The sequence below is a fragment of the Mustelus asterias genome, unplaced genomic scaffold (assembly GCF_964213995.1).
Source record: "Mustelus asterias unplaced genomic scaffold, sMusAst1.hap1.1 HAP1_SCAFFOLD_2419, whole genome shotgun sequence".
Lineage (NCBI taxonomy): Eukaryota > Metazoa > Chordata > Chondrichthyes > Carcharhiniformes > Triakidae > Mustelus > Mustelus asterias.
This window is the reverse complement of record NW_027592364.1, coordinates 3388-30188: the sequence shown is the minus strand read 5'-3', so window position 1 is coordinate 30188 and position 26801 is coordinate 3388. Positions and strand designations below refer to the sequence as shown.

Below are 26801 nucleotides of genomic sequence, written 5' to 3'. Positions count from 1 at the left end.
GTTCACGAGGGGTCATAGGTTCAAGGTGAGGGGGGGGGAGGTTTAACACGGATATCAGAAGGACGTATTTTACACAGAGGGTGGTGGGGGCCTGGAATGCGCTGCCAGGCAAGGTAGTGGAGGCGGACACACTGGGAACGTTTAAGACTTATCTAGATAGCCACATGAACGGAGTGGGAATGGAGGGATACAAAAGAATGGTCTAGTTTGGACCAGGGAGCGGCGCGGGCTTGGAGGGCCGAAGGGCCTGTTCCTGTGCTGTATTGTTCTTTGTTCTTTGTCTTGTTCACTGCCAAGGGTGGAGAGATGACAAGAAGACCAAACTAACAGATTACTGATTCAAAATTATATTTCTCAGGAGTCTGAGATTATCGGAAGACTGAAGAGTTCCGCAGTTTTGTAGCTGATGGTTATCACATTTTTGTGCGTTTGAGGGGACCATGAATCACAATCTGATTGTGATCTTTAACATTGTGTCATAGACTCATATAGCACAGAAACAGGCCCTTCAGCCCACCGTGTCTGTGCTGACCATCCAATACCAATCTATACTCATCCCATTCACCAGCACTTTGTCCATTGGGTGATTGGGTTTGATGTGGTAGATGTAGACACTGTTTCCACTTTTGGAGGGAGACCAGAACTAGGCACCATCAATATGAGATAGTCACTAATAAATCCAATGGGGGAACTTCTTTACCCAGAGAGTGGGGAGAACGTGGAACTCGCTCGAGGTGAATAGTGTTGATACATTTAAGGGGGAAGCCGGATAAACAATTGAAGAAAGGAATAGAAGGATTTGATGATAGGGTAAGAAGAAGGGGGTGGAAGGAGGCTGGTATGAAGGTATTGTCATGGATTGTTGAGCTGAATGGCCTGTTTCTGTGCTGTAAACTGTTCCATTCAATGTGGTATTGATGGAAAGAGCCTCTATCTGCTCCCTCACTGGCCCTCCCCAGCTGCCCCTGCCCCCCGGCTGCTCTTGTTGTGCTCCCCCTTGGACTTGCGTCCCCTTGCCTTTCGCTATGGAATGGGAAGAAATATTCTGGATTCTTTTTCCATTGTTCCTTTCCTCAGCTCCCACAGCGATGCCGGTAATGATGGAGAAGTCGGGTTCAACGGGAATTCTGTCCCGTGGAGCCAGAATGAAGAGCATTAACAATGGAAGTAACAATGGGAGCCAACACCCACGGCACTCTGAGGAGGAAAGCAGCGACGAGGAACGCTCACACGGAACCATGTCTGTTGTATCCATTGAATGGAAAAAACGGGACCAGCACAGCCTGCATGGTGAGAAATCTGTATCTTTATCTGCATCTACCACAACTCATGTTTTACAGTTGATGCGTGCACTCCCACAGTCTTCCTTTTTCATACTTTGCCCCTACACCCCTCAAACCTTTACTACTATTCTACATTGTTAACTAATCCAGTAATTATGCACCTTGTTTTTTTCTCTCCTTCAGACAGTATGATCCGGGTTGGATCCGACTACCAAGCTATTGTTCCAGAGTGTCACCCAGGTATGGTTTCCATTTGTAAAGTGGACATAATTGCGTTGGTCTCGAGGTGTGTGCGAGGCCTGTTGTATTGAGTTCTGTGAAGCACGAGCTGCAATGAAGAGGTGACAACAGACACTAAACTGCAACAGCCGTGTTCAGGAGACATTGTGCTCTGTCCTATCTGGTTGTTGTTGGTCCTCTGGGGAATGCTCGTCAGGACCACATGATTATCACAGTATGGAAAGATCTGGATCCATATGCTGTATCTGGGCAGGTAGGAAAAATAATTCAAAAGGCTAATTGAATGGCCTTTATCTGGAGAACAAAGGGGTGGAAAGTACGCCACATTACATAAACTGTTGTTACGTTGCATCCAAGAAAATAAGAACTAGGAGCAGGAGTGGGCCGTCTGGCCCCTCGAGCCTGCTCCGCCATTCAATAAGATCATGGCTGATCTTTTCGTGGACTCAGCTCCACTTACCCGCCCACTCACCATAACCCTTAATTCCTTTACTGTTCAAAAATTTATCTTTCCTTACCTTAAAAACATTCAAGAGGTAGCCTCAACTGGTTCACTGGGCAGGGAATTCCACAGATTCACAACCCTTTGTGTGAAGGAGTTCCTCCTCAACTCAGTCCTAAATCTGCTCCCCCTTATTTTGAGGCTATATCCCCTAGTTCTAGTTTCACCCGCCAGTGGAAACAACCTCCCTGCTTCTATCTTATCTATTCCCATCATGATCTTATACGTTTCTATAAGATCTCCCCTCATTCTTCTGAATTCCAATGAGTTTATAGAACATAGAAAAAATACAGCACAAACAGGCCCTTTGGCCCACAAGTTGCGTCGGTCATGTCCCTACCTACCTAGGCTTATATATAGGCTTATCTATAACCCTCAATCCTATTAAGTCCCATGTACTCATCCAGAAGTCTCTTAAAAGACCCTATCGAGTTTGCCTCCACCACCACTGACGGCAGCCGATTCCACTCGCCCACCACCCTCTGAGTGAAAAATTTACCCCTGACATCTCCTCTGTGCCTACTCCCAGCACCTTAAACTTGTGTCCTCTCGTAGCAGCTATTTCAGCCCTGGGAAAAAGCCTCCGAGAATCCACCCGATCTATACCTCTCAACATCTTGTACACCTCTATCAGGTCACCTCTCATCCTTCGTCTCTCCAAGGAGAAAAGACCGAGCTCCTTCAGCCTATCCTCATAAGGCATGCCAACCAATCCAGGCTACATCCTTGTAAATCTTCTCTGCACCCTTTCAATCATTTCCACATCCCTCCTGTAATGAGGCGACCAGAACTGGGCACAGTACTCCAAGTGGGGTCTGACGAGGGTCTTATAAAGCTGCATCATTATCTCCCGACTCCTAAACTCAATCCCTCGATTGATGAAGGCCAGCACACCATACGCCTTCTTAACCACCTCCTCTACCTGCGAGGCCGATTTAAGAGTCCTATGGACCCGGACCCCAAGGTCCTTCTGATCCTCTACACTGCTAAGAGTCTTACCCTTGATATTATACTCCTTCATTCCATTTGAGCTGCCAAAATGGACCACTACACATTTATCCGGGTTGAAGTCCATCTGCCACTTCTCCGCCCAATCTTGCATCCTATCTATGTCACGCTGCAGCTTCTGACATCCCTCCAACCTATCCACAACACCACCAACCTTCGTGTCGTCGGCAAACTTACCAACCCATCCCTCCACTTCCTCATCCAGGTCATTTATGAAAATGACAAATGGCAAGGGTCCCAGAACAGATCCCTGGGGCACTCCACTGGTGACCGACCTCCATTCAGAAAAAGACCCGTCGACAACCACTCTCTGCCTTCTGCAGGCAAGCCAGTTCTGGATCCACAAGGCAACAGCCCTTGGATCCCATGCCCTCTCACTTTCTCGAGAAGTCTTGCATGGGGGACCTTATCGAACGCCTTGCTGAAGTCCAAGTAAACCACATCTACCGCTTTCCCTTCGTCAATGTGTTTAGTCACATTTTCAAAGAACTCCATCAGGCTCGTAAGGCACGATTTGCCTTTGACAAAGCCGTGCTGACTACTTTTGAGCATACTAAACCTCTCTAAATGTTCATAAATTCTGTCCCTCAGGATCTTCTCCATCAGCTTACCAACCACTGAGGTTAGACTCACCGGTCGGTAATTTCCTGGGCTATCCCTATTCCCTTTCTTGAATATAGGAACCACATCCGCAATCCTCCGGCATCTCTCCCGTCTCCATCCAACACATCCTCATAGCCCCAGTCTACTCAGTCTCTCCTCATAAGCCAACCCTCTCAACTCCGGAATCAACCTAGTGAATCTCCTCTGCACCCCCTCCAGTGCCAGTATATCCTTTCTCAAGTAAGGAGACCAAAACTGTACACAGTACTCCAGGTGTGGCCTCACCAGCACCTTATACAGCTGCAACATAACCTCGCTGTTTTTAAACTCCATCCCTCTAGCAATGAAGGACAAAATTCCATTGGCCTTCTTAATTACCTGCTGCACCTGCAAACCAACTCCTTATGATTCATGCACCTCTGGATTGGTGAGCTGGCTGCCCTTCTCTGGGAACCCCTGAGAGGGATATTTTGAAAAGTCAGCAACGCAAAGGGAAACAATGCAATTGGTTCAAAAGTCTCATTTAGTCTGACTGCACAGAAACACAATAAACGCACATGGAAAGCTCAAGAACACCGAATTCTCAAGCTGGGAGTCACAGCATGGGCAAGCTTCTGATTGTTTTCCCCATTCTCTCCAATATATCATGCCATGTGTAAGTTCTCCCTGTTACAAGAAATGTTCTGATTCACAACCAAGCTTTTGTTTGTGTTTTTTTAGACAGTTCTGCCCGTTTCAGTGAGAAGGATACAAAGGGCATGTTGGTATGGTCTCCAAACCACAACATTTCAGATGCAAAACGTAAGTTTTGAGAATCTGTGTTTGAATATTGAAAATGCAGCTTACCTGAATCTGAGCTCAAAGAGTGTGGAAGAACCTTGTGTGGATTATTGACTTGACAGGTTCCTTCCCTGAAAAGTGCAGTCAGATGGAGCAAACTATTTTGATTGTAGGATTGAGGACCGAAAACAAAAAGCAGGATGAGAACTAAAAGATACGTCAGTCACAGGGTGGGCAGGCCAAACGGAGTGAGAGAGGGAGAGGCCAAACGGAGTGAGAGAGGGAGAGGCCAAACGGAGTGAGAGAGGGAGAGGCCAATCGGAGTGAGAGAGGGAGAGGCCAATCGGAGTGAGAGAGGGAGAGGCCAATCGGAGTGAGAGAGGGAGAGGCCAATCGGAGTGAGAGAGGGAGAGGCCAATCGGAGTGAGAGAGGGAGAGGCCAATCGGAGTGAGAGAGGGAGAGGCCAATCGGAGTGAGAGAGGGAGAGGCCAATCGGAGTGAGAGAGGGAGAGGCCAATCGGAGTGAGAGAGGGAGAGGCCAATCGGAGTGAGAGAGGGAGAGGCCAATCGGAGTGAGAGAGGGAGAGGCCAATCGGAGTGAGAGAGGGAGAGGCCAATCGGAGTGAGAGAGGGAGAGGCCAATCGGAGTGAGAGAGGGAGAGGCCAATCGGAGTGAGAGAGGGAGAGGCCAATCGGAGTGAGAGAGGGAGAGGCCAATCGGAGTGAGAGAGGGAGAGGCCAATCGGAGTGAGAGGGAGAGGCCAATCGGAGTGAGAGAGGGAGAGGCCAATCGGAGTGAGAGAGGGAGAGGCCAATCGGAGTGAGAGAGGGAGAGGCCAATCGGAGTGAGAGAGGGAGAGGCCAATCGGAGTGAGAGAGGGAGAGGCCAAACGGAGTGAGAGAGGGAGAGGCCAAACGGAGTGAGAGAGGGAGAGGCCAAACGGAGTGAGAGAGGGAGAGGCCAATCGGAGTGAGAGAGGGAGAGGCCAATCGGAGTGAGAGAGGGAGAGGCCAATCGGAGTGAGAGAGGGAGAGGCCAATCGGAGTGAGAGAGGGAGAGGCCAATCGGAGTGAGAGAGGGAGAGGCCAATCGGAGTGAGAGAGGGAGAGGCCAATCGGAGTGAGAGAGGGAGAGGCCAATCGGAGTGAGAGAGGGAGAGGCCAATCGGAGTGAGAGAGGGAGAGGCCAATCGGAGTGAGAGAGGGAGAGGCCAATCGGAGTGAGAGAGGGAGAGGCCAATCGGAGTGAGAGAGGGAGAGGCCAATCGGAGTGAGAGAGGGAGAGGCCAATCGGAGTGAGAGAGGGAGAGGCCAATCGGAGTGAGAGAGGGAGAGGCCAATCGGAGTGAGAGAGGGAGAGGCCAATCGGAGTGAGAGAGGGAGAGGCCAATCGGAGTGAGAGAGGGAGAGGCCAATCGGAGTGAGAGAGGGAGAGGCCAATCGGAGTGAGAGAGGGAGAGGCCAATCGGAGTGAGAGAGGGAGAGGCCAATCGGAGTGAGAGAGGGAGAGGCCAATCGGAGTGAGAGAGGGAGAGGCCAATCGGAGTGAGAGAGGGAGAGGCCAATCGGAGTGAGAGAGGGAGAGGCCAATCGGAGTGAGAGAGGGAGAGGCCAATCGGAGTGAGAGAGGGAGAGGCCAATCGGAGTGAGAGAGGGAGAGGCCAAACGGAGTGAGAGAGGGAGAGGCCAAACGGAGTGAGAGAGGGAGAGGCCAATCGGAGTGAGAGAGGGAGAGGCCAATCGGAGTGAGAGAGGGAGAGGCCAATCGGAGTGAGAGAGGGAGAGGCCAATCGGAGTGAGAGAGGGAGAGGCCAATCGGAGTGAGAGAGGGAGAGGCCAATCGGAGTGAGAGAGGGAGAGGCCAATCGGAGTGAGAGAGGGAGAGGCCAATCGGAGTGAGAGAGGGAGAGGCCAATCGGAGTGAGAGAGGGAGAGGCCAATCGGAGTGAGAGAGGGAGAGGCCAAACGGAGTGAGAGAGGGAGAGGCCAATCGGAGTGAGAGAGGGAGAGGCCAATCGGAGTGAGAGAGGGAGAGGCCAATCGGAGTGAGAGAGGGAGAGGCCAAACGGAGTGAGAGAGGGAGAGGCCAATCGGAGTGAGAGAGGGAGAGGCCAATCGGAGTGAGAGAGGGAGAGGCCAATCGGAGTGAGAGAGGGAGAGGCCAATCGGAGTGAGAGAGGGAGAGGCCAATCGGAGTGAGAGAGGGAGAGGCCAATCGGAGTGAGAGAGGGAGAGGCCAATCGGAGTGAGAGAGGGAGAGGCCAATCGGAGTGAGAGAGGGAGAGGCCAATCGGAGTGAGAGAGGGAGAGGCCAATCGGAGTGAGAGAGGGAGAGGCCAATCGGAGTGAGAGAGGGAGAGGCCAATCGGAGTGAGAGAGGGAGAGGCCAATCGGAGTGAGAGAGGGAGAGGCCAATCGGAGTGAGAGAGGGAGAGGCCAATCGGAGTGAGAGACGGATGAGAGGCCAATCGGAGTGAGAGAGGGATGAGAGGCCAATCGGAGAGGCCAATCGGAGAGAGGGGGGGAGGCCAATCAGAGAGGGAGAGGAGAGGCCAATCAGAGAGAGGGAGATGAGAGAAACCAATCAAAGTGAGGGAGAGAGAGCAGGGAGACAGAGCAGTTGGTGAGTGAGTTAACAGGCAAGCCGGTTACAGTGAGAGGTGATGGTGCCTGGAGATGGAGACCAGTGTGACAAGATCCTGACCAATGTTCACCTGTATCCCTGGATGATTCTCGGAATGCACCCTCTGTAAGGACTGAATTTTGCTGTTCGAGTGTTCTTCCTAAATGATATGGTAGTCATCTTATTATGGAAGGTCCCCAACTTGAAGCACTTTTCGAACCCTGCATCTTTCTTTCAGTTGATGAATACATCGCTATGGCCAAGGAGAAGCATGGGTACAACATAGAACAGGTATGTAGAAACTATTGGTGGGTCCAATGTTTGAACTACAGCCTGAAACCTAATCAATGGATTCGGGGTGGGAGAGCAGCGGTTATCTGAGGAAAAACAGATTCTCGGGAGTGAGTTACAGACTGGAATCTAATCGAGGGGTTCAGGGTGGTTTATGTATAGAATAACAGCTCCCCGGGAGTGAGTTACAGACTGGAATCTAATCGAGGGGTTCGGGGTGGTTTATATATAGAATCACAGATTCTCGGGAGTGAGTTACAGACTGGAATCTAGTCGAGGGGTTCGGGGTGGTTTATGTATAGAATAACAGATACCCGGGAGTGAGTTACAGACTGGAATCTAATTGAGGGGTTCAGGGTGGTTTATTTATAGAATAACAGATACCCGGGAGTGAGTTACAGACTGGAATCTAATCAAGGGTTTCGGGGTGGTTTATATATAGAATAACAGATACCCGGGAGGGAGTTACAGACTGGAATCTAATTGAGGGGTTCAGGGTGGTTTATATATAGAATAACAGATACCCAGGAGTGAGTTACAGACTGGAATCTAATTGAGGGGTTCGGGGTGGTTTATATATAGAATAACAGATACCCAGGAGTGAGTTACAGACTGGAATGTAATGGAGGGGTTTGGAGGAGTGTGTTGGGGATGGAGCTGGGGTCGAGGCAGTCAGGGTGTGATGATGCAGACAGTGTGGGTTAAGCAGGCTGTGTGGAGTGAGGAGGGCTGCGTTACTTGGTGTGGGCGGATTGCGAGGGGACTGAATGGTGATGTGTGTTTTAACTCTTTCTCTTCACTTCCCCAGGCCTTGGGAATGCTTCTGTGGCACAAACACGACGTTGATAAGTCTCTCGCCGATCTGGCCAACTTCACGCCTTTCCCGGATGAATGGACTGTCGAAGACAAAGTACTGTTTGAGCAAGCTTTCAGCTTCCATGGGAAAAGCTTCCAGCGCATTCAGCAAATGGTAAGAGCTGGCATGGTCGTCATGCTTGAAGCTGCAGCAAGGGAGGGCATGTCGAGGGCTAAGAATGCATGGGATGGGGTGGGAAATGGGGCAGGAATGGAAGCTCCCCCCCTCATGGTAAAGGTGTTGTGGAATTGAACCGAGTATTGATTCACTCCATTGAATATCTGTTCCCGTAAGCAGAGAGCAGTGGGAAATGGTGAGATGCGTGATGCTAAGCCACTTAACTACCCCTCAACCAACCAAACAGTAATTATTACCATCCTACTGTGTGCAACATGGCTGCCACATTTCCCCAGTTAACCATAGTGAGCATATGGAACAGTCGTGCTTCACTCACTATGAAGCACTTTGAGGTGATGAAAGAACATAAGAACATAAGAAATAGGAGCAGGAGTAGGCCATCTGGCCCTTCGAGCCTGCCCCGCCATTCAACAAGATCATGGCTGATCTGAAGCGAATCAGTTCCACTTACCCGCCTGCTCCCCATATCCCCTAATTCCCTTATCGATCAGAAAACTATCTACCCGTGATTTAAGCATATTCAACGAGGAAGCCTCCACCACTTCAATGGGCAGAGAATTCCAGAGATTCACTACCCTCTGAGAGAAGAAGTTCCCCCTCAACTCTGTTCTGAACCGGCCCCCCCTTATTTTGAGGCTGTGCCCTCTAGTTCTGGTTTCCCTTCGAAGTGGAAAGAATCTCTCCACCTCTACCCTATCCAGCCCCTTCATTATCTTATATGTCTCTATAAGATCACCCCTCATCCTTCTAAACTCCAACGAGTACAGACCCAATCTGTTTAATCTCTCCTCATAAGCTACACCCCTCATCTCCGGTATCAACTTGGTGAACCTTCTCTGCACTCCCTCCAAGACCAATATATCCTTTCGCAAATAAGGGGACCAAAACTGCACACACTACTCCAGTTGCGGCCTCACCAGTGCCTTGTACAGTTGCAGCAAGACCTCCCTGCTTTTATATTCTATCCCCCTCGCGATAAAGGCCAACATTCCATTCGCCTTCTTGATCACCTGCTGCACCTGCAGACTGAGTTTTTGCGATTCGTGCACAAGGACCCCCAGGTCCCTCTGCACAGTCGCACGATGTAATTTTTCTCCATTTAAATAATATTCCAATTTACTATTATTTCTTCCAAAGTGGATAACCTCACATTTGCTAACGTGATATTCCATCTGCCAGATCCTCGCCCACTCGCTCAGCCTATCCAAATCTCTCTGCAGACTTTCCGCGTCCTCCACGCAATTCGCTTTCCCACTCACCTTCGTGTCATCAGCAAACTTGAATACCCTACATTCAGTCCCCTCCTCCAGATCATCTCTGTAAATGGTAAACAATTGAGGCCCCAGCACCGATCCCTGCGGCACGCCACTGGTCACCAACTGCCAACCAGAAAAGCACCCATTTATCCCAACTCTCTGCTCCCTGTTAGATAGCCAATCCCCAATCCACGCCAACACCTTACCCCGAACTCCGTGTACCCCAATCTTCTGCAGCAACCTTTTGTGAGGCACCTTATCGAACGCCTTCTGGAAATCTAAAAACACCACATCCACCGGTTCCCCTCTGTCAACCGCACTAGTGACATCTTCATAAAAGTCCAGTAGATTCGTCAAACGCGACTTTCCCTTCATGAATCCATGAAAGGTACAGTTGTTTATAATGGAAGGGGCCTGGGCAAAGCAGGGCTGATGACTCTGGCAGAATTGCTAAGTGTTTAGTGGTTTCCAGCCAGTACTGTAATCTGTCAGTGATATCCTCTCTCTCTGACAGCTGCCAGACAAGCTCATCTCCAGCCTGGTGAAATATTATTATTCCTGGAAGAAGACTCGGACTCGAACAAGCGTGATGGACCGGCAGGCTCGCAAGCTGGTGCACAAGAAAGAGCGGGAGGACAGGTGTGTGAGCTGTTTCTGCCCCCTCCCACCATCCCGCCCCGCCCCACCTCACTGAGCTGTAAGCTAAATACGGCCAACCCTCGGGCACCTCTGATAATTCCCAGCCGAGCCTTGTATCTTGTACCTGCACATCGCAGCCCAGCCCAATACTGCCCTCTTGTGGTATGCTTCGCAGCAGGAATTTCTCTCTTCTCTGACACCGAGGGTGGGAGTTGAACCAGAGGCCCACTGTTCCCTGTAGCTAACCCAGTGCTTCCTAATGAAGTTTAATAAATAAATACGTTTTTGGGAAGGAGGGCATGAGACTAAGGATGACAGGAATCCCATGTATCTGGGAACCAAGCGAAGTTGGATGCTGCTTCAATCGCGCTCTATCTCCCTCCCTTGTGCTTTGCAGTAACGATGAGGCAGAGGAAGTGACGGTGCAGATTGCGGATGACAGTGATTATGAACCTGATGTCAAGAGGGAGGTAAGTTTGTCCTTTCCACATTCTGCCCTTTGTGTTAAGATTATCCAGTGTTCGCAAAAGGACCATTTAACTCCTTGCTCAGTTTTGGATTTGTCTCCAGTGCAACTAATTTCTATCTGGATTCCCGCTTTCCGCCCCCCAGCTGAAACTCAGTGCCACGGGCAGCGTTCGGTGGTTCTCCTCTAAGTGGTTGTTCCACTTAACTGTGGGGTGTGGTCTTATCTCTGGAGTAGGAGGAGGCCATTCAGCTCCTTGAGCCTGTTAGTCATAGAGGTTTACAGCATGGAAACGGGCCCTTCAGCCCAACTTGTCCATGCTGCCCTTTTTTTTAAGCTAGTCCCGATTGCCCGCGTGTGGCCCATATCCCTCTATACCCATCGTACCCATGTAACTCTTGTTGTGGAATTCCTGCTGATTGCTTCCTATCCCTTCATACCCTTATCCAACAAAATACTTCCCGCCACAACTTGGAGATTTGAAATTTTCCCCCAAACTCGACAATGTTCTGGAGGAGAGAGTCCCAGATTTTCACTCCCCCTTGTGTGAGGAAGTGTTTGCTAACATTCTCTCTCTCTCTCTCTCTCTCTCTCTCTCTCTCTCTCTCTCTCTCTCTCTCTCTCTCTCTCCCCCCCCCCCCCCCCCCCCCCCCTCCCCCCCCCTTCCGGACTTACCTCAACCAGAGGAAATAGCTGCTCTCTATTGACCCTGCCAGATCCTTTAATCATCTTAAACACCCCTTAATTTGAACGCAAGGGAATCCAAGCCTTGCCTTTGCATAATTTACCCCGTTTAGGCCCGGGATCGTTCTGGTGAATCGGTAACATCCTCCCCAAGGACAGTACCTCCTTCCTGTGCCCAAAACTGAAGCCAGTTACTCCAGATGGGATCTGTGCAGAGCTTCTTACAACTGGATAAAAGCAAAATACCCTGGCTACCACAAATCTGATATAAGAAGAGAGAAGTTTGGAAATATGCAGCAGGTCAGGCAGCGCGTTTCAGACCATTGGCCTTTCACCACAAACAAGTTAGACATGTGATAGAGAATGCTGGGAAAACTCAGCAGGTCTGATCGGGTTTGTGCTGAATGCAAACTGGAGGAACAACACCTTTCAACCTTCTGGACTTCGCAACTCTGGCAGCATCTGTGAATGTTAAATGGGTGGCACAGTGGGTTAGCACTGCTGCCTCACAGCACCAGGGACCCGGGTTTGATTCCCCGCTCGGGTCACTGTCTGTGTGGAGTCTGCACGTTCTCCCCGTGTCTGCGTGGGTTTCCTCCGGGTGCTCCAGTTTCCTCCCATAGTCCAAAGATGTGTGGGTTAGTTGGATTGGCCATGCTCAGTGTCGGGGGACTAGCTCGGGTACATCCATGGGGTTGTGGCGATAGGGCCTGGGTGGAATTATGGTCGGTGCAGACTCGATGGGCCAAATGGCCTCCTTCTGCACTTGAGGATTCTGAGTGTTTTTATTTCAGATTACCAGCACCCACAGCATTTTGCTTCCGTTATAGAATATAAAACGTTTCGGGGCAAGTGGAAAGGCTGAAAGTTTGGAAGCAGAAGAAAAGGGAAGATCTGTGATCGGGGTGATTATTAATAATTTTTATCACAATGTTAGGTTAAGGAGAGTGGTGATTGGGCATGGAAAGAAAATAAAGGTGTGTCTAGAGGAGGTGTTAATGGCAGGACCGTGAATAGCTGCCATCTGAAACCAACAATAAGAGGGGGGAAGAAACACCATCCTGAAGGCCAACGTTCCATCAAACTTTGGATTACTTGTACCTGTTACTTGTATCTCCCAATCATTCCTCTACTTGGACCTCTGAACTGCTTCACTTCACTTTCGCTGCTCGCTTTTTAGCGTTTAGAAAATGATGGTTAGGCAATTGAAGGGGTTTTAGAAACCTCTACAAAGAAGGTGGCTCACCACCATCTCTAACCCTAACACCAACACTGGCACAGCAATTCAAGGAGAATACTGTTTGCAGGAGTATTTAAAAGGGGAGGGAATCTGAACACAAATGTTTAACCTCTGCTTCTGGTTCTCGCCCTTCCACAGCGTTCTGGGGAACAGAAACCCACAAACGGCAAATCGATGTCAGTGAAGAGAGAGTCGCAGAGCATCCAGTATCGTCACCACCCTCCGCGCTCGAAGAGAAGACCACCCAAAGACATGTACCTCAGCCAGGATGAGGTAGCTGGAGTCTCCGCTAACCCCAATGCTGCCACCATCTCCCTCCGACAGCTGGACTCGCAGCTCATTTCCATCAAACGCCAGGTGAAGCAAGTGGGAGAAACCAGATCTGGGTTGGGCTTGAAGGCAATTACAGACGTATAGTGCAGTGTGGTTTAAATCCTGAAATTCTGTTTCTGGAGTCAAACAGCAGAGAGCTCGGGCTGGAGTTTGGGTTGTAGGTGTTGGGGGTTGTGAGGGAAAGTAAGAACACAGTCCTGGTTTCCCAGTGTTTAGAATTCAGTTTTGAATGGGTTTGAGAAGTCTTGTCTTGTGCCGACTCCCACTCCCTATCCTGCGACAAGACTGATTCCTAATTCGATAGCTCGCTCCACAAGATGCCTGATACAGGAAACGGAAAATATAATTCTGATACAGTAGGGGGAGCTCTTATCAAACAAACCCTGTGCTGTTCCTGTCCTGGGAGTGTTTGATGGGGACAGTGTAGAGGAAGCTTTACTCTGTATCTAACCCCGTGCTGTACCTGTCCTGGGAGTGTTTGATGGGGACAGTGTCGAGGGAGCTTTACTCTGTATCTAATCCCCTGCTGAACCTGTCCTGGGAGTGTTTGATGGGGGACAGTGTAGAGGGAGCTTTACTCTGTATCTAACCCTGTGCTGCACCTGTCCTGGGAGTGTTTGATGGGGACAGTGTAGAGGGAGCTTTACTCTGTATCTAACCCCGTGCTGTACCTGTCCTGGGAGTGTTTGATGGGGACAGTGTAGAGGGAGCTTTACTCTGTACCTAACCCCGTGCTGTATCTGTCTTGGGAGTGTTTGATGGGGGACAGTGTAGAGGAAGCTTTACTCTGTACCTAACCCCGTGCTGTATCTGTCTTGGGAGTGTTTGATGGGGGACAGTGTAGAGGAAGCTTTACTCTGTACCTAACCCCGTGCTGTATCTGTCTTGGGAGTGTTTGATGGGGGACAGTGTAGAGGGAGCTTTACTCTGTATCTAACCCCATACTGTACCTGTCCTGGGAGTGTTTGATGGGGACAGTGGAGAGGGAGCTTTACTCTATCTAATCCCGTGCTGTTCCTGTCCTGGGAGTGTTTGATAGGGACAGTGTAGAAGGAGCTTTACTCTGTATCTAATCCCGTGCTGTACCTGTCCTGGGAGTGTTTGATGGGGACAGTGGAGAGGGAGCTTTACTCTATCTAATCCCGTGCTGTTCCTGTCCTGGGAGTGTTTGATGAGGGACAGTGTAGAGGGAGCTTTACTCCCTCTAAAAGAGAGGCGTATGTTAGGTCCAGGCAGCTAAAAATGGAGGGAGCTCTGGAGGAGTACAAAGAAAGTAGGGAAGAACTCAAACGGGGAATTAGAAGGGCAAAAAGGGGTCACGAAATGTCCTTGGCAGACAGGATTAAGGAGAATCCCAAGCCATTTTATTCATACGTTAGGAACAAAAGGGTTGTCAGGGAAAAAATCGGACCTCTCAGGGACGAAAGTGGGGAATTATGCTTGGAGCCCAAAGAAGTAGGGGAGATCCTAAATGAATACTTTGCGTCGGTATTCACAAAGGAGAGGGTTGTGTTGACTGGGAGTGTCTCGGAGGGGAGTGTTGAACCGTTGGAGAAAATCTCCATTACAAGGGAGGAAGTGTTAGGCTTGTTAGAGAATATAAAGACTGATAAATCCCCAGGGCCTGATGGAATCTATCCAAGGCTGCTCAGGAGACGAGAGATGAAATCGCTGGGCCTCTGACGCAAATCTTTGTCTCGTCACTGGACGCAGGTGAGGTCCCAGAGGATTGGAGGATAGCTAATGTGGTCCCGTTATTTAAGAAGGGTAGGAAGGATAACCCGGGTAATTATAGGCCGGCGAGCTTGACGTCCGTGGTGGGGAAGTTGTTGGAGAAGATTCTTAGAGATAGGATGTATGCGCATTTAGAAAGGAATAAACTCATTAACGATAGTCAGCATGGTTTTGTGAGAGGGAGGTCATGCCTCACTAACCTGGTGGAGTTTTTTGAAGAAGTGACCAGAATGGTTGACGAGGGAAGGGCCGTGGATGTCGTCTATATGGACTTTGTTAAAGCGTTTGACAAAGTCCCTCATGGTAGGCTGGTGAAAAAGGTTGGATCTCATGGGATAAAGGGGGAGGTGGCTAAATGGGTGGAGAACTGGCTTGGTCACAGAAGACAGAGGGTGGTAGTGGAAGGGTCTTTTTCCGGCTGGAGGCCTGTGACTAGTGGTGTTCCGCAGGGCTCTGTATTGGGACCTCTGCTGTTTGTGATTTATATAAACGATCTGGAAGAAGGTGTAACTGGGGTGATCAGTAAGTTTGCGGACGACACAAAATTGGCAGGACTTGCAGATAGTGAGGAGCATTGTCAGAAGCTACAGAAGGATATAGGCTGGAAATTTGGGCAAAGAAATGGCAGATGGAGTTCAATCCTGATGAATGCGAAGTGATGCATTTTGGTAGAAATAATGTAGGGAGGAACTATACGATAAATGGCAGAACCATAAAGGGTGTAGATACGCAGAGGGACCTGGTGTGCAAGTCCACAGATCCTTGAAGGTGACGTCACAGGTGGAGACGGTGGTGAAGAAGGCATATGGCATGCTTGCCTTTATAGGACGGGGCATAGAGTATAAAAGTTGGGGTCTGATGTTGCAGATGTATAGAACGTTGGTTCGGCCGCATTTGGAATACTGCGTCCAGTTCTGGTCGCCACACTACCAGAAGGACGTGGAGGCATTGGAGAGAGTGCAGAGGAGGTTTACCAGGATGTTGCCTGGTATGGAGGAGCTTAGTTATGAGGAGAGATTGGGTAAACTGGGGTTGTTCTCCCTGGAAAGACGGAGGATGAGGGGAGACGTAATAGAGGTGTATAAAATTATGAAAGGCATAGATAGGGTGAACGGTGGGAAGCTTTTCCTCAGGTCGGTGGTGACGTTCACGAGGGGTCATAGGTTCAAGGTGAAGGGGGGGGAGGTTTAACACAGATATCAGAAGGACATATTTTACACAGAGGGTGGTGGGGGCCTGGAATGCGCTGCCAGGCAAGGTGGTGGAGGCGGACACACTGGGAACGTTTAAGACTTATCTAGATAGCCATATGAACGGAGTGGGAATGGAGGGATACAAAAGAATGGTCTAGTTTGGACCAGGGAGCGGCACGGGCTTGGAGGGCCGAAGGGCCTGTTCCTGTGCTGTTTTGTTCTTTGTTCTGTATCTAACCCCATGCTGTACCTGTCTTGGGAGTGCTTGATGGGGGCAGTGTAGAGGGAACTTTACTCTGTATCTAACCCCATGCTGTACCTGTCCTGGGAGTGAATGATGGTAAGAGATGAAATCAAATGAATTTTTGGGAAAGAAGAGACTGGGACTGATGACAATAAAAAGATAGAAAATAGGAGCAGGAGGAGGCCATTCAGCCCTTCGATCAATGGAATAGCTGTTTTCTGAAAGGTCTTAATAGTAGCTGTTCATAAATTATTGCCAGAGATGTCATATTGTGTGTCTTGTTTCTAAACCACAGGTGCAGACAATAAAGCAGATAAACAGCTCATTAAAACAGACACTGGATGGGGGGATTGACAAACTGCGACCACCAGAGGTATGAGTGTGATACGACTAAATCTCCCTCTATCATTACCTTGCTTGTATCCTCCAATACTTGTATCTGATGGAGGAATTCCAACTTCTATTCAGATAGTGAGGGAAGGTCGTGTACAATCAGAGAATCGGAGTGGGAGCAGACTGACCCTGACAGTCATGCTGTGATTCCCCTTCCCCTGAGCATTATCTGCTGTGGTCACCTGTAACCCATACAGTGCTGTCTGACCCTGCTGTCTGCTTCAATCACAAACTCCGGTCACACCGCCTCACAAATCGATAATGTCAGCGTTTTATAACTAAAGTTGTATTCTATGCACCTCAATTCCATTGGTGCTGTGTCTCATTTAGAGCATAACACTGCCAACTGTCGCACTCCCCCGGTATTGCAGTGCATTTTAAACCCACAAACTCCTGACACAGGGATGAGTCTCAACTGAGCCTTGCTGATTTATCCTGAATGTAATTGAAGGCATCTCGCCCAGTATAGGACTGAGGGATCGCCACTCTGTCAGAGGGTCAGCGCTGAGGGGGTGCTGCATGTCAGAGGGTCAGTGCTGAGAGCGCGTCGCACTGTGGGAGGGTCAGTGCTGAGGGAGTGCTGCATGTCAGAGGGTCAGTGCTGAGAGCGCGTCGCACTGTGGAGGGTCAGTGCTGAGGGAGTGCCGCACTGTCAGAGGGTCAGTGCTGAGAGCGCGTCGCACTGTGGGAGGGTCAGTGCTGAGGGAGCGCTGCACTGTGGGAGGGTCAGTGCTGAGGGAGTGCCGCACTGTGGGAGGGTCAGTGCTGAGGGAGTGCCGCACTGTCAGAGGGTCAGTGCTGAGGGAGTGCTGCACTGTCAGAGGGTCAGTGCTGAGGGAGCGCCGCACTGTCTGAGGGTCAGTACTGAGGGAGTGCCGCACTGTCAGAGGGTCAGTGCTGAGGGAGTGCCGCACTGTGGGAGGGTCAGTGCTGAGGGAGTGCCGCACTGTGGGAGGGTCAGTGCTGAGGGAGTGCCGCACTGTCAGAGGGTCAGTGCTGAGGGAGTGCCGCACTGTCAGAGGGTCAGTGCTGAGGGAGTGCCGCACTGTGGGAGGGTCAGTGCTGAGGGAGCGCCGCACTGTGGGAGGGTCAGTGCTGAGGGAGCGCCGCACTGTGGGAGGGTCAGTGCTGAGGGAGCGCCGCACTGTGGGAGGGTCAGTGCTGAGGGAGCGCTGCACTGTGGGAGGGTCAGTGCTGAGGGAGTGCCGCACTGTGGGAGGGTCAGTGCTGAGGGAGCGCCACACTGGGAGGGTCAGTGCTGAGGGAGCGCTGCACTGTGGGAGGGTCAGTGCTGAGGGAGTGCCGCACTGTCAGAGGGTCAGTGCTGAGGGAGTGCCGCACTGTCAGAGGGTCAGTGCTGAGGGAGCGCCGCACTGTGGGAGGGTCAGTGCTGAGGGAGCGCCGCACTGTGGGAGGGTCAGTGCTGAGGGAGCGCCGCACTGTGGGAGGGTCAGTGCTGAGGGAGCGCTGCACTGTGGGAGGGTCAGTGCTGAGGGAGTGCCACACTGGGAGGGTCAGTGCTGAGGGAGCGCTGCACTGTGGGAGGGTCAGTGCTGAGGGAGCGCCGCACTGTGGGAGGGTCAGTGCTGAGGGAGTGCCACACTGGGAGGGTCAGTGCTGAGGGAGCGCCGCACTGTGGGAGGGTCAGTGCTGAGGGAGCGCCGCACTGTGGGAGGGTCAGCGCTGAGGGAGCGCCACACTGTGGGAGGGTCAGTGCTGAGGGAGCGCCGCACTGTGGGAGGGTCAGTGCTGAGGGAGCGCCGCACTGTGGGAGGGTCAGTGCTGAGGGAGTGCCACACTGGGAGGGTCAGTGCTGAGGGAGTGCCGCACTGTGGGAGGGTCAGTGCTGAGGGAGCGCCGCACTGTGGGAGGGTCAGTGCTGAGGGAGTGCCACACTGGGAGGGTCAGTGCTGAGGGAGTGCCGCACTGTGGGAGGGTCAGTGCTGAGGGAGCGCCGCACTGTGGGAGGGTCAGTGCTGAGGGAGCGCCGCACTGTGGGAGGGTCAGTGCTGAGGGAGTGCCACACTGGGAGGGTCAGTGCTGAGGGAGTGCTGCATTGTGGGAGGGTCAGTACTGAGGAAACGTTACACTCTCAAGGGGGAATATTCTTTGGATGAGATGTAATTGTCGACCCGTTTGTCCTCTCGGGTTTGTGTTTTAATATTTCAGGGGAGGCGATAGCTTAGTGGTATTATCGCTAGATTATTAATCAGAGACTTAGCTAATGTTCAGGGGGACCCGGGTTCGAATCCCGCCACGGCAGATGGTGGAATCTGAATTCAATAAAAAATATCTGGGATTAAGAATCTACTGATGACCATGAAACCATTGTCGATTGTCGAAAAAATCCATCTGGTTCACTAGTGTCCTTTAGGGAAGGAAATCTGCTGTCCTTACCCGGTCTGGCCTACATGTGACTCCAGAGCCACAGCAATGTGGTTGACTCTCAACTGCCTTCTGAACAAAGACAACTAGGGATGGGCAATAAATGCTGGCCCAGCCAGCGACACCCATGTCCCATGAATACATATTTAAAAAGTCCATGGCCAATCTTCCAGAAGAGGGGTAGGAGTTCTCCGCAGTGCCCCCATGGCTAACTTCTATCCCCTGACCCAACATCAATAAAATGTTGATGATCTGGTTATTCCATCACTTCTGTTCTGGGATCTTTCTGTGTGAAAGTGACTACATTTCAATTCGTCTTGCATTGGCTGTGAAATGTGTTGGGATGTCTCGTGGGTTGAAAGAACGCTTGAGAAATGGAAGTTTCTTCACTTCTTGAGCCGAAAGTTTGGCATGTACAGTGTGGTTTATTTTCGGATGAACCTTGTGTTGTAATTCTCTCCTCCTCCATCTCCACAGACCAACCCGAAGCTGAACTCTCGATGGACGACTGAGGAGCAGCTCCTCGCTGTTCAAGGTATCCACACCTCTTCATGAATACTGCAGCCCCCCCCCCCCCCCCCCCCCCCCTCTCCCTCCCAACCCTCTGCCATTTAGAGACAGCATGTCACTCCAGTTACCTCCTACTCTCTGGCATGAGTGAGGGATCTCATTCAGGCAGGCTCTTAGCGATTCTCCTCAGCTGGCCAGAGTCTGTTCATGTACTCAATGGTGCTTGACTTGACCTGTCAGATGAGAAAGGTGATGATGTTTCATTCCCTATTCCACCCCGTCCCCCATTCCATTTAGTTCCTGATCCATGTTGTGTTGATTGAAGTTAAGTTGAAAGGCTGTAGGGAGCAGGGGAGATGGAATGAAGTAAGACCCCCTATTAGACGTGGGGCACCAGTTACTTCACTTCCTTAGTAGGAGAGACTAGGGGAGGGAGTTTGGAGTGGGAGGAACACACACTCTGTTTTGGATAGCATGTTGGAAGGTGGAAAGTCCCCATCCCCACCGCAAAGGAAAAAAAATCCCAAAATGTTTCTGTGTTCAGGGATCCGTAAATATGGGCGGAATTTCCAGGCCATCGCGGAAGTGATCGGGAACAAGACGCTGGCCCAGGTGAAGACTTTCTTCATCAGTTATCGTCGCCGTTTCAACCTGGAGGAGATTCTACAGGAGTGGGAGGCAGAGCAGGAAGTTCAGGGGAATGTCGGGACGCTGTCGGGACTGGACGATGGCAGCGGCTCCAACCAGTCGCTAGCCAGCAGCGAGGAGGAAGCGGAAGAAGAAGCCGAGGTACATGAGTTATACCCTAACCCGGGGGGCAGTGTGGGCACTGGAGGAAGGTGCGGGTGGGTATTAGTTACATTTCACCAAAGCCAGTGTGCAGGAAAGGCTGAACTTGAAGCAGAGTTGTGTTACTTTGTGCATTTGGAATGGGTTTGGTGCCCATTGACGTTGAACTTTAACCTCTGCTTACCCAACCCCATCTCACCTTTTCTTTCCATAGGTCCAAGTGACGCCTGTGTCTGCTGCTCCGGCTCTGCCCACTCCAACCCCAGCTGCCACCCCAGCCACCCCCGCAACCCTCTCCCAGCCTCCGCCTCTGCTCAGGCCGACTCTGCCAGCGGCCCCTGCCCTCCACCGCCAGCCCCCTCCCCTGCAGCAGGGTCGCTTCCTCCAGTCCCGGCCTCCACTCAACCAGCCACCTCCCCCGCTAATCCGGCCCGCAGTGGCACTGCCCCCGGGGGCTCGCCAGAATCCCCGGCCCATCCTGCCATCGGTCAGCTCGCAGCATCTCCCCACACTCATCGGGATCCAGCTTGAATCACCATCGTCCTCGGCACATTGAGCTCCACCCAACACCAGTAACCAGCATCGTAGCTCACATCACCCAAGGCCCTGAGCGTCACAGCTGCGGTCAACCAAGGTGCAAGCATCATATCTACTACCAGTGAAGTCAGAAGCATCGTAGCTGGGATTCACCAGGACCACAAGCATCGTGGCTACGATCGGCAGCGACTAGAACTGAGTTTTATTGCTACTTTTATTTTCTTCACTAATTTTAAAGCTTTAGTTTTTAAAAACAAAGATAGGGTTTTAACTTTTTGGTGCTTTGTTAACGTGTGGGAGGTCCGCCCACTCTGATCCGTAACACTACAAAACACAGATCTGCCAATCCATCTTCATCCTGAGGGTCTTATTGGGAAGGGAGCTGCGTGAGAGGGGACATCAGTCCCATCCCTGGAATGGAATGGAGGGGATCTATCCTGGACCCCAGAATGGGATAGGGGAGGATCTATCCTGGACCCTGGAATGGAATGGGGGAGGATCTATCCTGGACTCCGGAAAGGGATAGGGCAGGATTAATCCCAGACCTGGAATGGTATAGGGATCAATTCCAGACCGCGGAATGGGATGGGGAAGGCCAGTCCCGGGCCCATGTGAGTGGGCATTTTCAATTCTATTTGAACTCCCCCGCCACTGTTCATTGTCCACGTTTAGTAACCAAATTGTCTCAGTGTGAGACTCCCAGTCTCTGAAAATCTCTGCGTGAACACCATTCCCTCCGATCCTCTTCTTTTCCCACACTATTCACTTTCTGTTCTTCATCTTCCTCATCCTTCTGGCTCCAGGTTATTCCTGGATGGATTCTGGAACCCTGCCCCTGCTTCCTTGGCATCCGGCTCTGCACGACCTGTAGGGCTCGCTGGCTGGGGGTGGAGAAGGATGAAGTTACAGAAATAAAGAAGTGTTATTCCCTTTGTGAAACTCGATAGAGCGCCTTGTGTTGGTTGAAGCAGTGTCTGAAGTGGATATGGTGGCTCTGTCCACAGTCCTGTGGCTGGAGTGATAGTCAGGCTGGTGTGGGTGGGATTTATACTCCACCTGACTGTATTCGAGCAGTCTGGAACTCACCTTGCTGAATGGAGAGCGAGATTCGAAGGTGTTGAACTGTTTTAAAGTATGGGATTGAGAAGTGGGTCAGAAATATCACCAAATCTTTAAGTGGAGACTGAGCCTGCTGGGGAAGGGTAGGGCGCTGGGGCAGTCCAGGGGCAGAAGCTGATTTATATTACACTTGAGCTTTTTTATAAGATAACTGGAATTTTCTCTTGGCAGTGTGGATAACATCAGTGTCAGAAGATGAGTGACGGAAGGAGGGTTGCTAAGGAAGGGGAGTTGGAGAGATGTTGATAGGTGGAAAGGTGATTCGATCCAAGGTAGTTTATAGACCACCTGACGAAGGCTTACTTCAGCAATGCAGAATTTGTATCAAAGCTTAGCTGCCAGGAGGCCATTTAGCCCATCATACCCATGCCAGCTCTTTAAAAGCTTTATCCAATTACTCCCACTCCCCAATTTCTTTCCCCCATAGCCCTGCAGTATTTTCCCTTCAAACTTTTCTTATCCAATTCACTTTTGAAAGTTCCTATTGAATCTGCTTCCACCGCCCTTTCAGGCAACGCCTTCCAGATCACAACAACTCGCAAAAAAACATTCTCCTCATCTCCCCCACTTCTTCCTTTGTTTATCATCTACAATTATTGTTCTCCAGTTACTGATCCGAGAATCCTGTCACTGGACATTGCTTCTCTTTACACTGGTGAAAGAATACTTACATGGAGTGTGTACCCTGTACAAGAACAGTAGAAGCTGAGAGATTCTCTCCTGCTCCATCTCCTTGTGTCTCATTAATACAGACAATGATTGGTTGCAGCTCAGCCACACGGTGTGATGATCAAGAGAGGACATAGAATCTACGGCACGGAGACAGGCCCTTCGGCCCAAACTGGTCCATGCTGACCAAAAAGCCCATCTAAGCTAACTCCATTTGCCTGCATTTGGCCCATATCCCTCTAAACCTTTCCTATCCATGTATCTGACCAAATGCCTTTTAAATGTTGTCAATGTCCCTGCCTCAACCACTTTCTCCGACAGCCCACTCCACACACATACCACCCTCTGTGTAAAAAAGTTCCTCAGGTTCCCATTAATTCTTTCCCCTCTTAACTTAAACTTGTGCCCTCTAGTTCTCGATTCCCCAACCCCGGGAAAAAGACTGATTGCATCCACCCTATCCATGCCCCTCATGATCCTATACACCTCTATAAGATCACCCCTCAGTCTCTTACGCCCCAAAGACAATAGTCCTAGCCAATCTCTCCCGATAATTCAGTCCCTTGAGTCCTGGCAACATCCTTGTAAATCTCTTCTGCACTCTCTCCAGTTTAGAAACATCTTTCCTATAGCAAGGCGACCAAAACTGAACACAGTACCCCAGATGCGGCCTCACCAGTGTCCTGTCCAACTGCAACATAACTTCCCAACTTCAATACTCAATGCCCTGACTGATGAAGACCAGCAAGCCAAAAGCCTTCTTCACTGCCCTATCTACCTGTGAGTCCACCTTTAGAGAACCGTGCACCTGAACTCCAAGGTCCCTCTGTTCCACGATACTCCCTAAGGTCCTACCATTCACCGTGAAAGTCCTACCTTGATTTGACTTTCCAAAATGCAACACCTCACACTTACCTGTATTGAACTGCATTTGCCATTTCTGGGCCCACTTCCCCAGCTGATCAAGATTCTGCTGTAGTTTTTTGATAACCTTCCTCACTGTCTACAATACCACCTATTTTAGTGTCATCTGCAAACTTACTGATCAATCCTTGTACATTCTCATCCAAAGCGTTGATATAGATAACAAACGGCAATGGGCCCAGCTCTGACCCCAAATGACATGCTGCCCATTTTCCTCCTCCTCCTCCAGATAGCCACCAATGAGAGAGATGCTGAAATTTTCTTCCGCTGAACCTCCCCCCTCTTCCACCACCACACACACAGCTGCAGTACCTAACTGTTGTTAACACTGAGTCCTGAAGAACCCTCCGCACTCCCTTCTCCTCGATGTGTGGACATACAGTCCTATCCTCCTTTCTGTGTTTGAGATCGCTTCTCTTAACTCTCTGGTCTCTGTGCAGCCACACAATAAAGACACAGATTGAAGATGTGGGCTGTGGTAATTGGATTCTTTCTGCAGCCTGTTGGCTCCAGCTGATGGGATCACAGATGTCCAGCCACAGTCACTGGGCCAAAGCTCTGTCACTCCCACTTTAAAGAGTTGAAATGCTGGCATTGCCTGGGATAAGCTCAGCATCCTGAGGCTATCCGGAACATTGATTTAACCTATTGATCACTGGGATGCATAGTCCCTGCGCTCATTCACTTGTCCTCACTGAGGTGGGCCAGGGGCCACAGTCCAGCCCTTCAGGACTCTCTAGATTAGCTGCTGTCAGAGAGGCGAAGAGCAGGACACACATTGTTCCCTGAACGCTATCAGTTTGCTCAGCAGAATGGGCAGTGTTTGTTTCATAAACATATGAATTAGGAGTAAGCCATTTGGCCCTTCGATCCTGCTCCACAATTCAATAATGTGGAGATGCCGACATTGGACTGGGTGGGTCACAGTAAGAAATCTCACAACACCAGGTTAAAGTCCAACAGGTTTATTTGGGAATCACGAGCTTTCGGAGCGCCGCTCCTTCATCTGTTGGCTCCGAAAGCTCGCGATTCCAAATAAACCTGTTGGACTTTAACCTGGTGTTTTAATTATACAATCCCTGCAGTGCAGAAGGAGGCCATTTGGCCATTGAGCCTGCACCAACAACAATCCCACCCAGGCCCTATCCCGTGAGCCCCACCTATTTACCCCACGAATCCCCCCCCCCCCCGCCCGACGCTAAGGGGCAATTTAGAACGGCCAATCCACCTAACCTGCACATCTTTGGACCGTGGGAGCAAACGCACAGACACGGGAGAACGTGCAGACTCCACACACACACACACACACTGATCCAAGCCGGGAATCGAACTCTGGTCCCTGGCGCTGGGAGGCAGCAGTGCGAACCACCATGCCCCCTCCCCGTGTTGTGAGACTTCTTGCTGCAATTCAATAAGATCATGGCTGAACTAGTTGTGGCCTCAACTCCACATTCTGCCAACGCCCCAATAACTTTTAACTCTCTCGTTAGTCAAGAATCTATCTACCTCATCCTTAAAGATATTCATAGACCCTGACTCCACTGCTCTGGATTCTCAGACAGAAGCTTTCTTTTCCCTGTCCTGAAGGGGAGATCCCTTTTTAATCTCTCTGCTAGTTCTTTGCCTCACAGGGAAGCATGCTTTCAGTATCCACCCTACAAGATCCCTCAGAATTGTCTATGTTTCAATAAGATTATCAATACCATCCCACCCGGCCCCAAATCTGAGGAATCGGTCGAGTGACCCTTTTTCAGACTTTCTAACATTTATATCCTTTCTTAAAGAAGGCCAAATCTGCACACTGGGCCGATCTCACCAACACAACTGGAGCAAAACATCCTGACTTTTATATTCCATTCCCCTCGCGATAAGCAACATTCCGTTTTCCTTCCTCATCACTGGCTGCAGCTGCAGACTAACGTTTCCTGATTCATACACCGGGCCACCCAGATCCCTCTGTAGCTCAGAGTTCTGCAATCTCTCCACGCTGCTTTTCTATTCTCCCCGCCAAAATGAACAAGTTCACATTTTCCCACACTGAGTTCCTGTGTGTGTCGATCAAATGTATGATTGTTTTCTCCTGAGTTGGGTCAGGTTGCGTTGCTCATGAGGAGACAGGGCTTTGGGACATTTAGCAAGGTCATAGACAAAACAGTTCCTCGTTCTAATATTCACCCAGATTCTGCTGCTAGCTTGTGTGTTTGGACAAAGAGGTGCTGAAATCCTCTCCTCGTGACTCTGATGCTGGTCCCTGCAAGGTCATATAGTCATAAAACTTTATCACATTGGTGGTGGAGCAAATGTGGTTCTGCTGTAAGTCCTTTGTGTATGGTGGCTTGATTCGCTGTAGCAAGCAGCCAGAATGCCTTATTTTTATAGGGCTTGATGCTCACTGCTCTGTATCCAATAGCAGGGTGCAACAATGAAATGTTTTATCTGATTGATGCGCATCTCCTTTTGAGTCTGCACTGGTTCAAATGAAAGTCGCTTGGAATTGTTAAGCTGTTTTATTTGATAGGTGAATGTAGAAAGCAGTGGTGATCACATTTATTTAGTGTGATAACGGATGTGTTACTCTAGCCCGCTTCAATGTCTTAGTGAAACAATAACTCGACATTCCAGGGTAAAAGCTTCTCCTTTGGGCGCCTGTTTTTCACTGTCTTCTGCTGCCTGACTCCCTATTTATCCCCCGATTCCTTGTCTCTCTCTCTTACACCCTGGAGCTCAAGATGATCAGGAATTGGGATCTTCCCCAGTCACCGAGATGTTCTCTGAGTGCCCATTATAAGCTAATGAATTGTTAAGTTTGATTAATGCTTAGCGTTTTAACCAGATTCTTTGTTTGTGGTGAGGAAAATCGTCAAGATTGTGAAATGTGACAAATTTACTATTTGTGCATGAAAGACAGGCGTGGGTTAAATCATTTGCTGTTAATTTTTATTTCTTTCGCCCTTTTTGTCCCTTGCACAGTCTGGCAGTGTGGCAATACTCGACCATAATGACAGCCATTACCCCAGGGAACTAATGGAGGGGTTAAAAAAAAAAATCAACATTTTAATGTTACATTAGGTTTCAAAATGGATTGGGTATAAAATGGCTGGACTGCAAGTTCACACACAGCAACCCCAGTCTGGATTCTTGCCCCCTTAGACTAGCTGGACTTAGTGTCCATCAAATACTACTAGAATTTTTTTTAGGTATGTGTTTTTCTGGGCTAGCCACTCTCAGACCTCAGTAAGTGCTTATGTCTGCTGTGGGAAACTGTTACAGTATTAGCTACCTGTATGGTCCATTGTGTCTTTATTAAGAGTATTTGTGTGTGTGTGTGAGCGTGTGTGTGTGTACGCGCGTGTGCGTATTT

General features: G+C 50.1%; 1 protein-coding gene across 4 annotated transcripts; it reads left to right on the top strand.

Moving 5' to 3' along the window:
* Positions 1-1079: 1079 nt before the first annotated feature.
* Positions 1080-24454, top strand: LOC144489667 (REST corepressor 2-like). Of its 4 annotated transcripts, XM_078207525.1 has the most exons (13): positions 1083-1290; positions 1467-1523; positions 4357-4437; positions 7279-7331; positions 8140-8301; positions 10096-10220; positions 10618-10690; positions 12201-12275; positions 12749-12967; positions 16410-16487; positions 19370-19427; positions 19947-20191; positions 20406-24454. In XM_078207525.1, exons 1-13 carry the CDS (start codon positions 1089-1091, stop codon positions 20745-20747), a joined length of 1770 nt encoding a protein of 589 aa, XP_078063651.1. In that variant the 5' UTR covers positions 1083-1088; the 3' UTR covers positions 20748-24454. The 4 variants fall into 4 exon arrangements, with proteins under 4 accessions (XP_078063655.1, XP_078063651.1, XP_078063653.1 ...); XM_078207529.1 differs by lacking the exon at positions 12201-12275 and having other exon boundaries at positions 1080-1290; positions 20406-24453; XM_078207527.1 differs by lacking the exon at positions 19947-20191 and having other exon boundaries at positions 20406-24453.
* The last annotated feature ends 2347 nt before the right edge of the window (positions 24455-26801 follow it).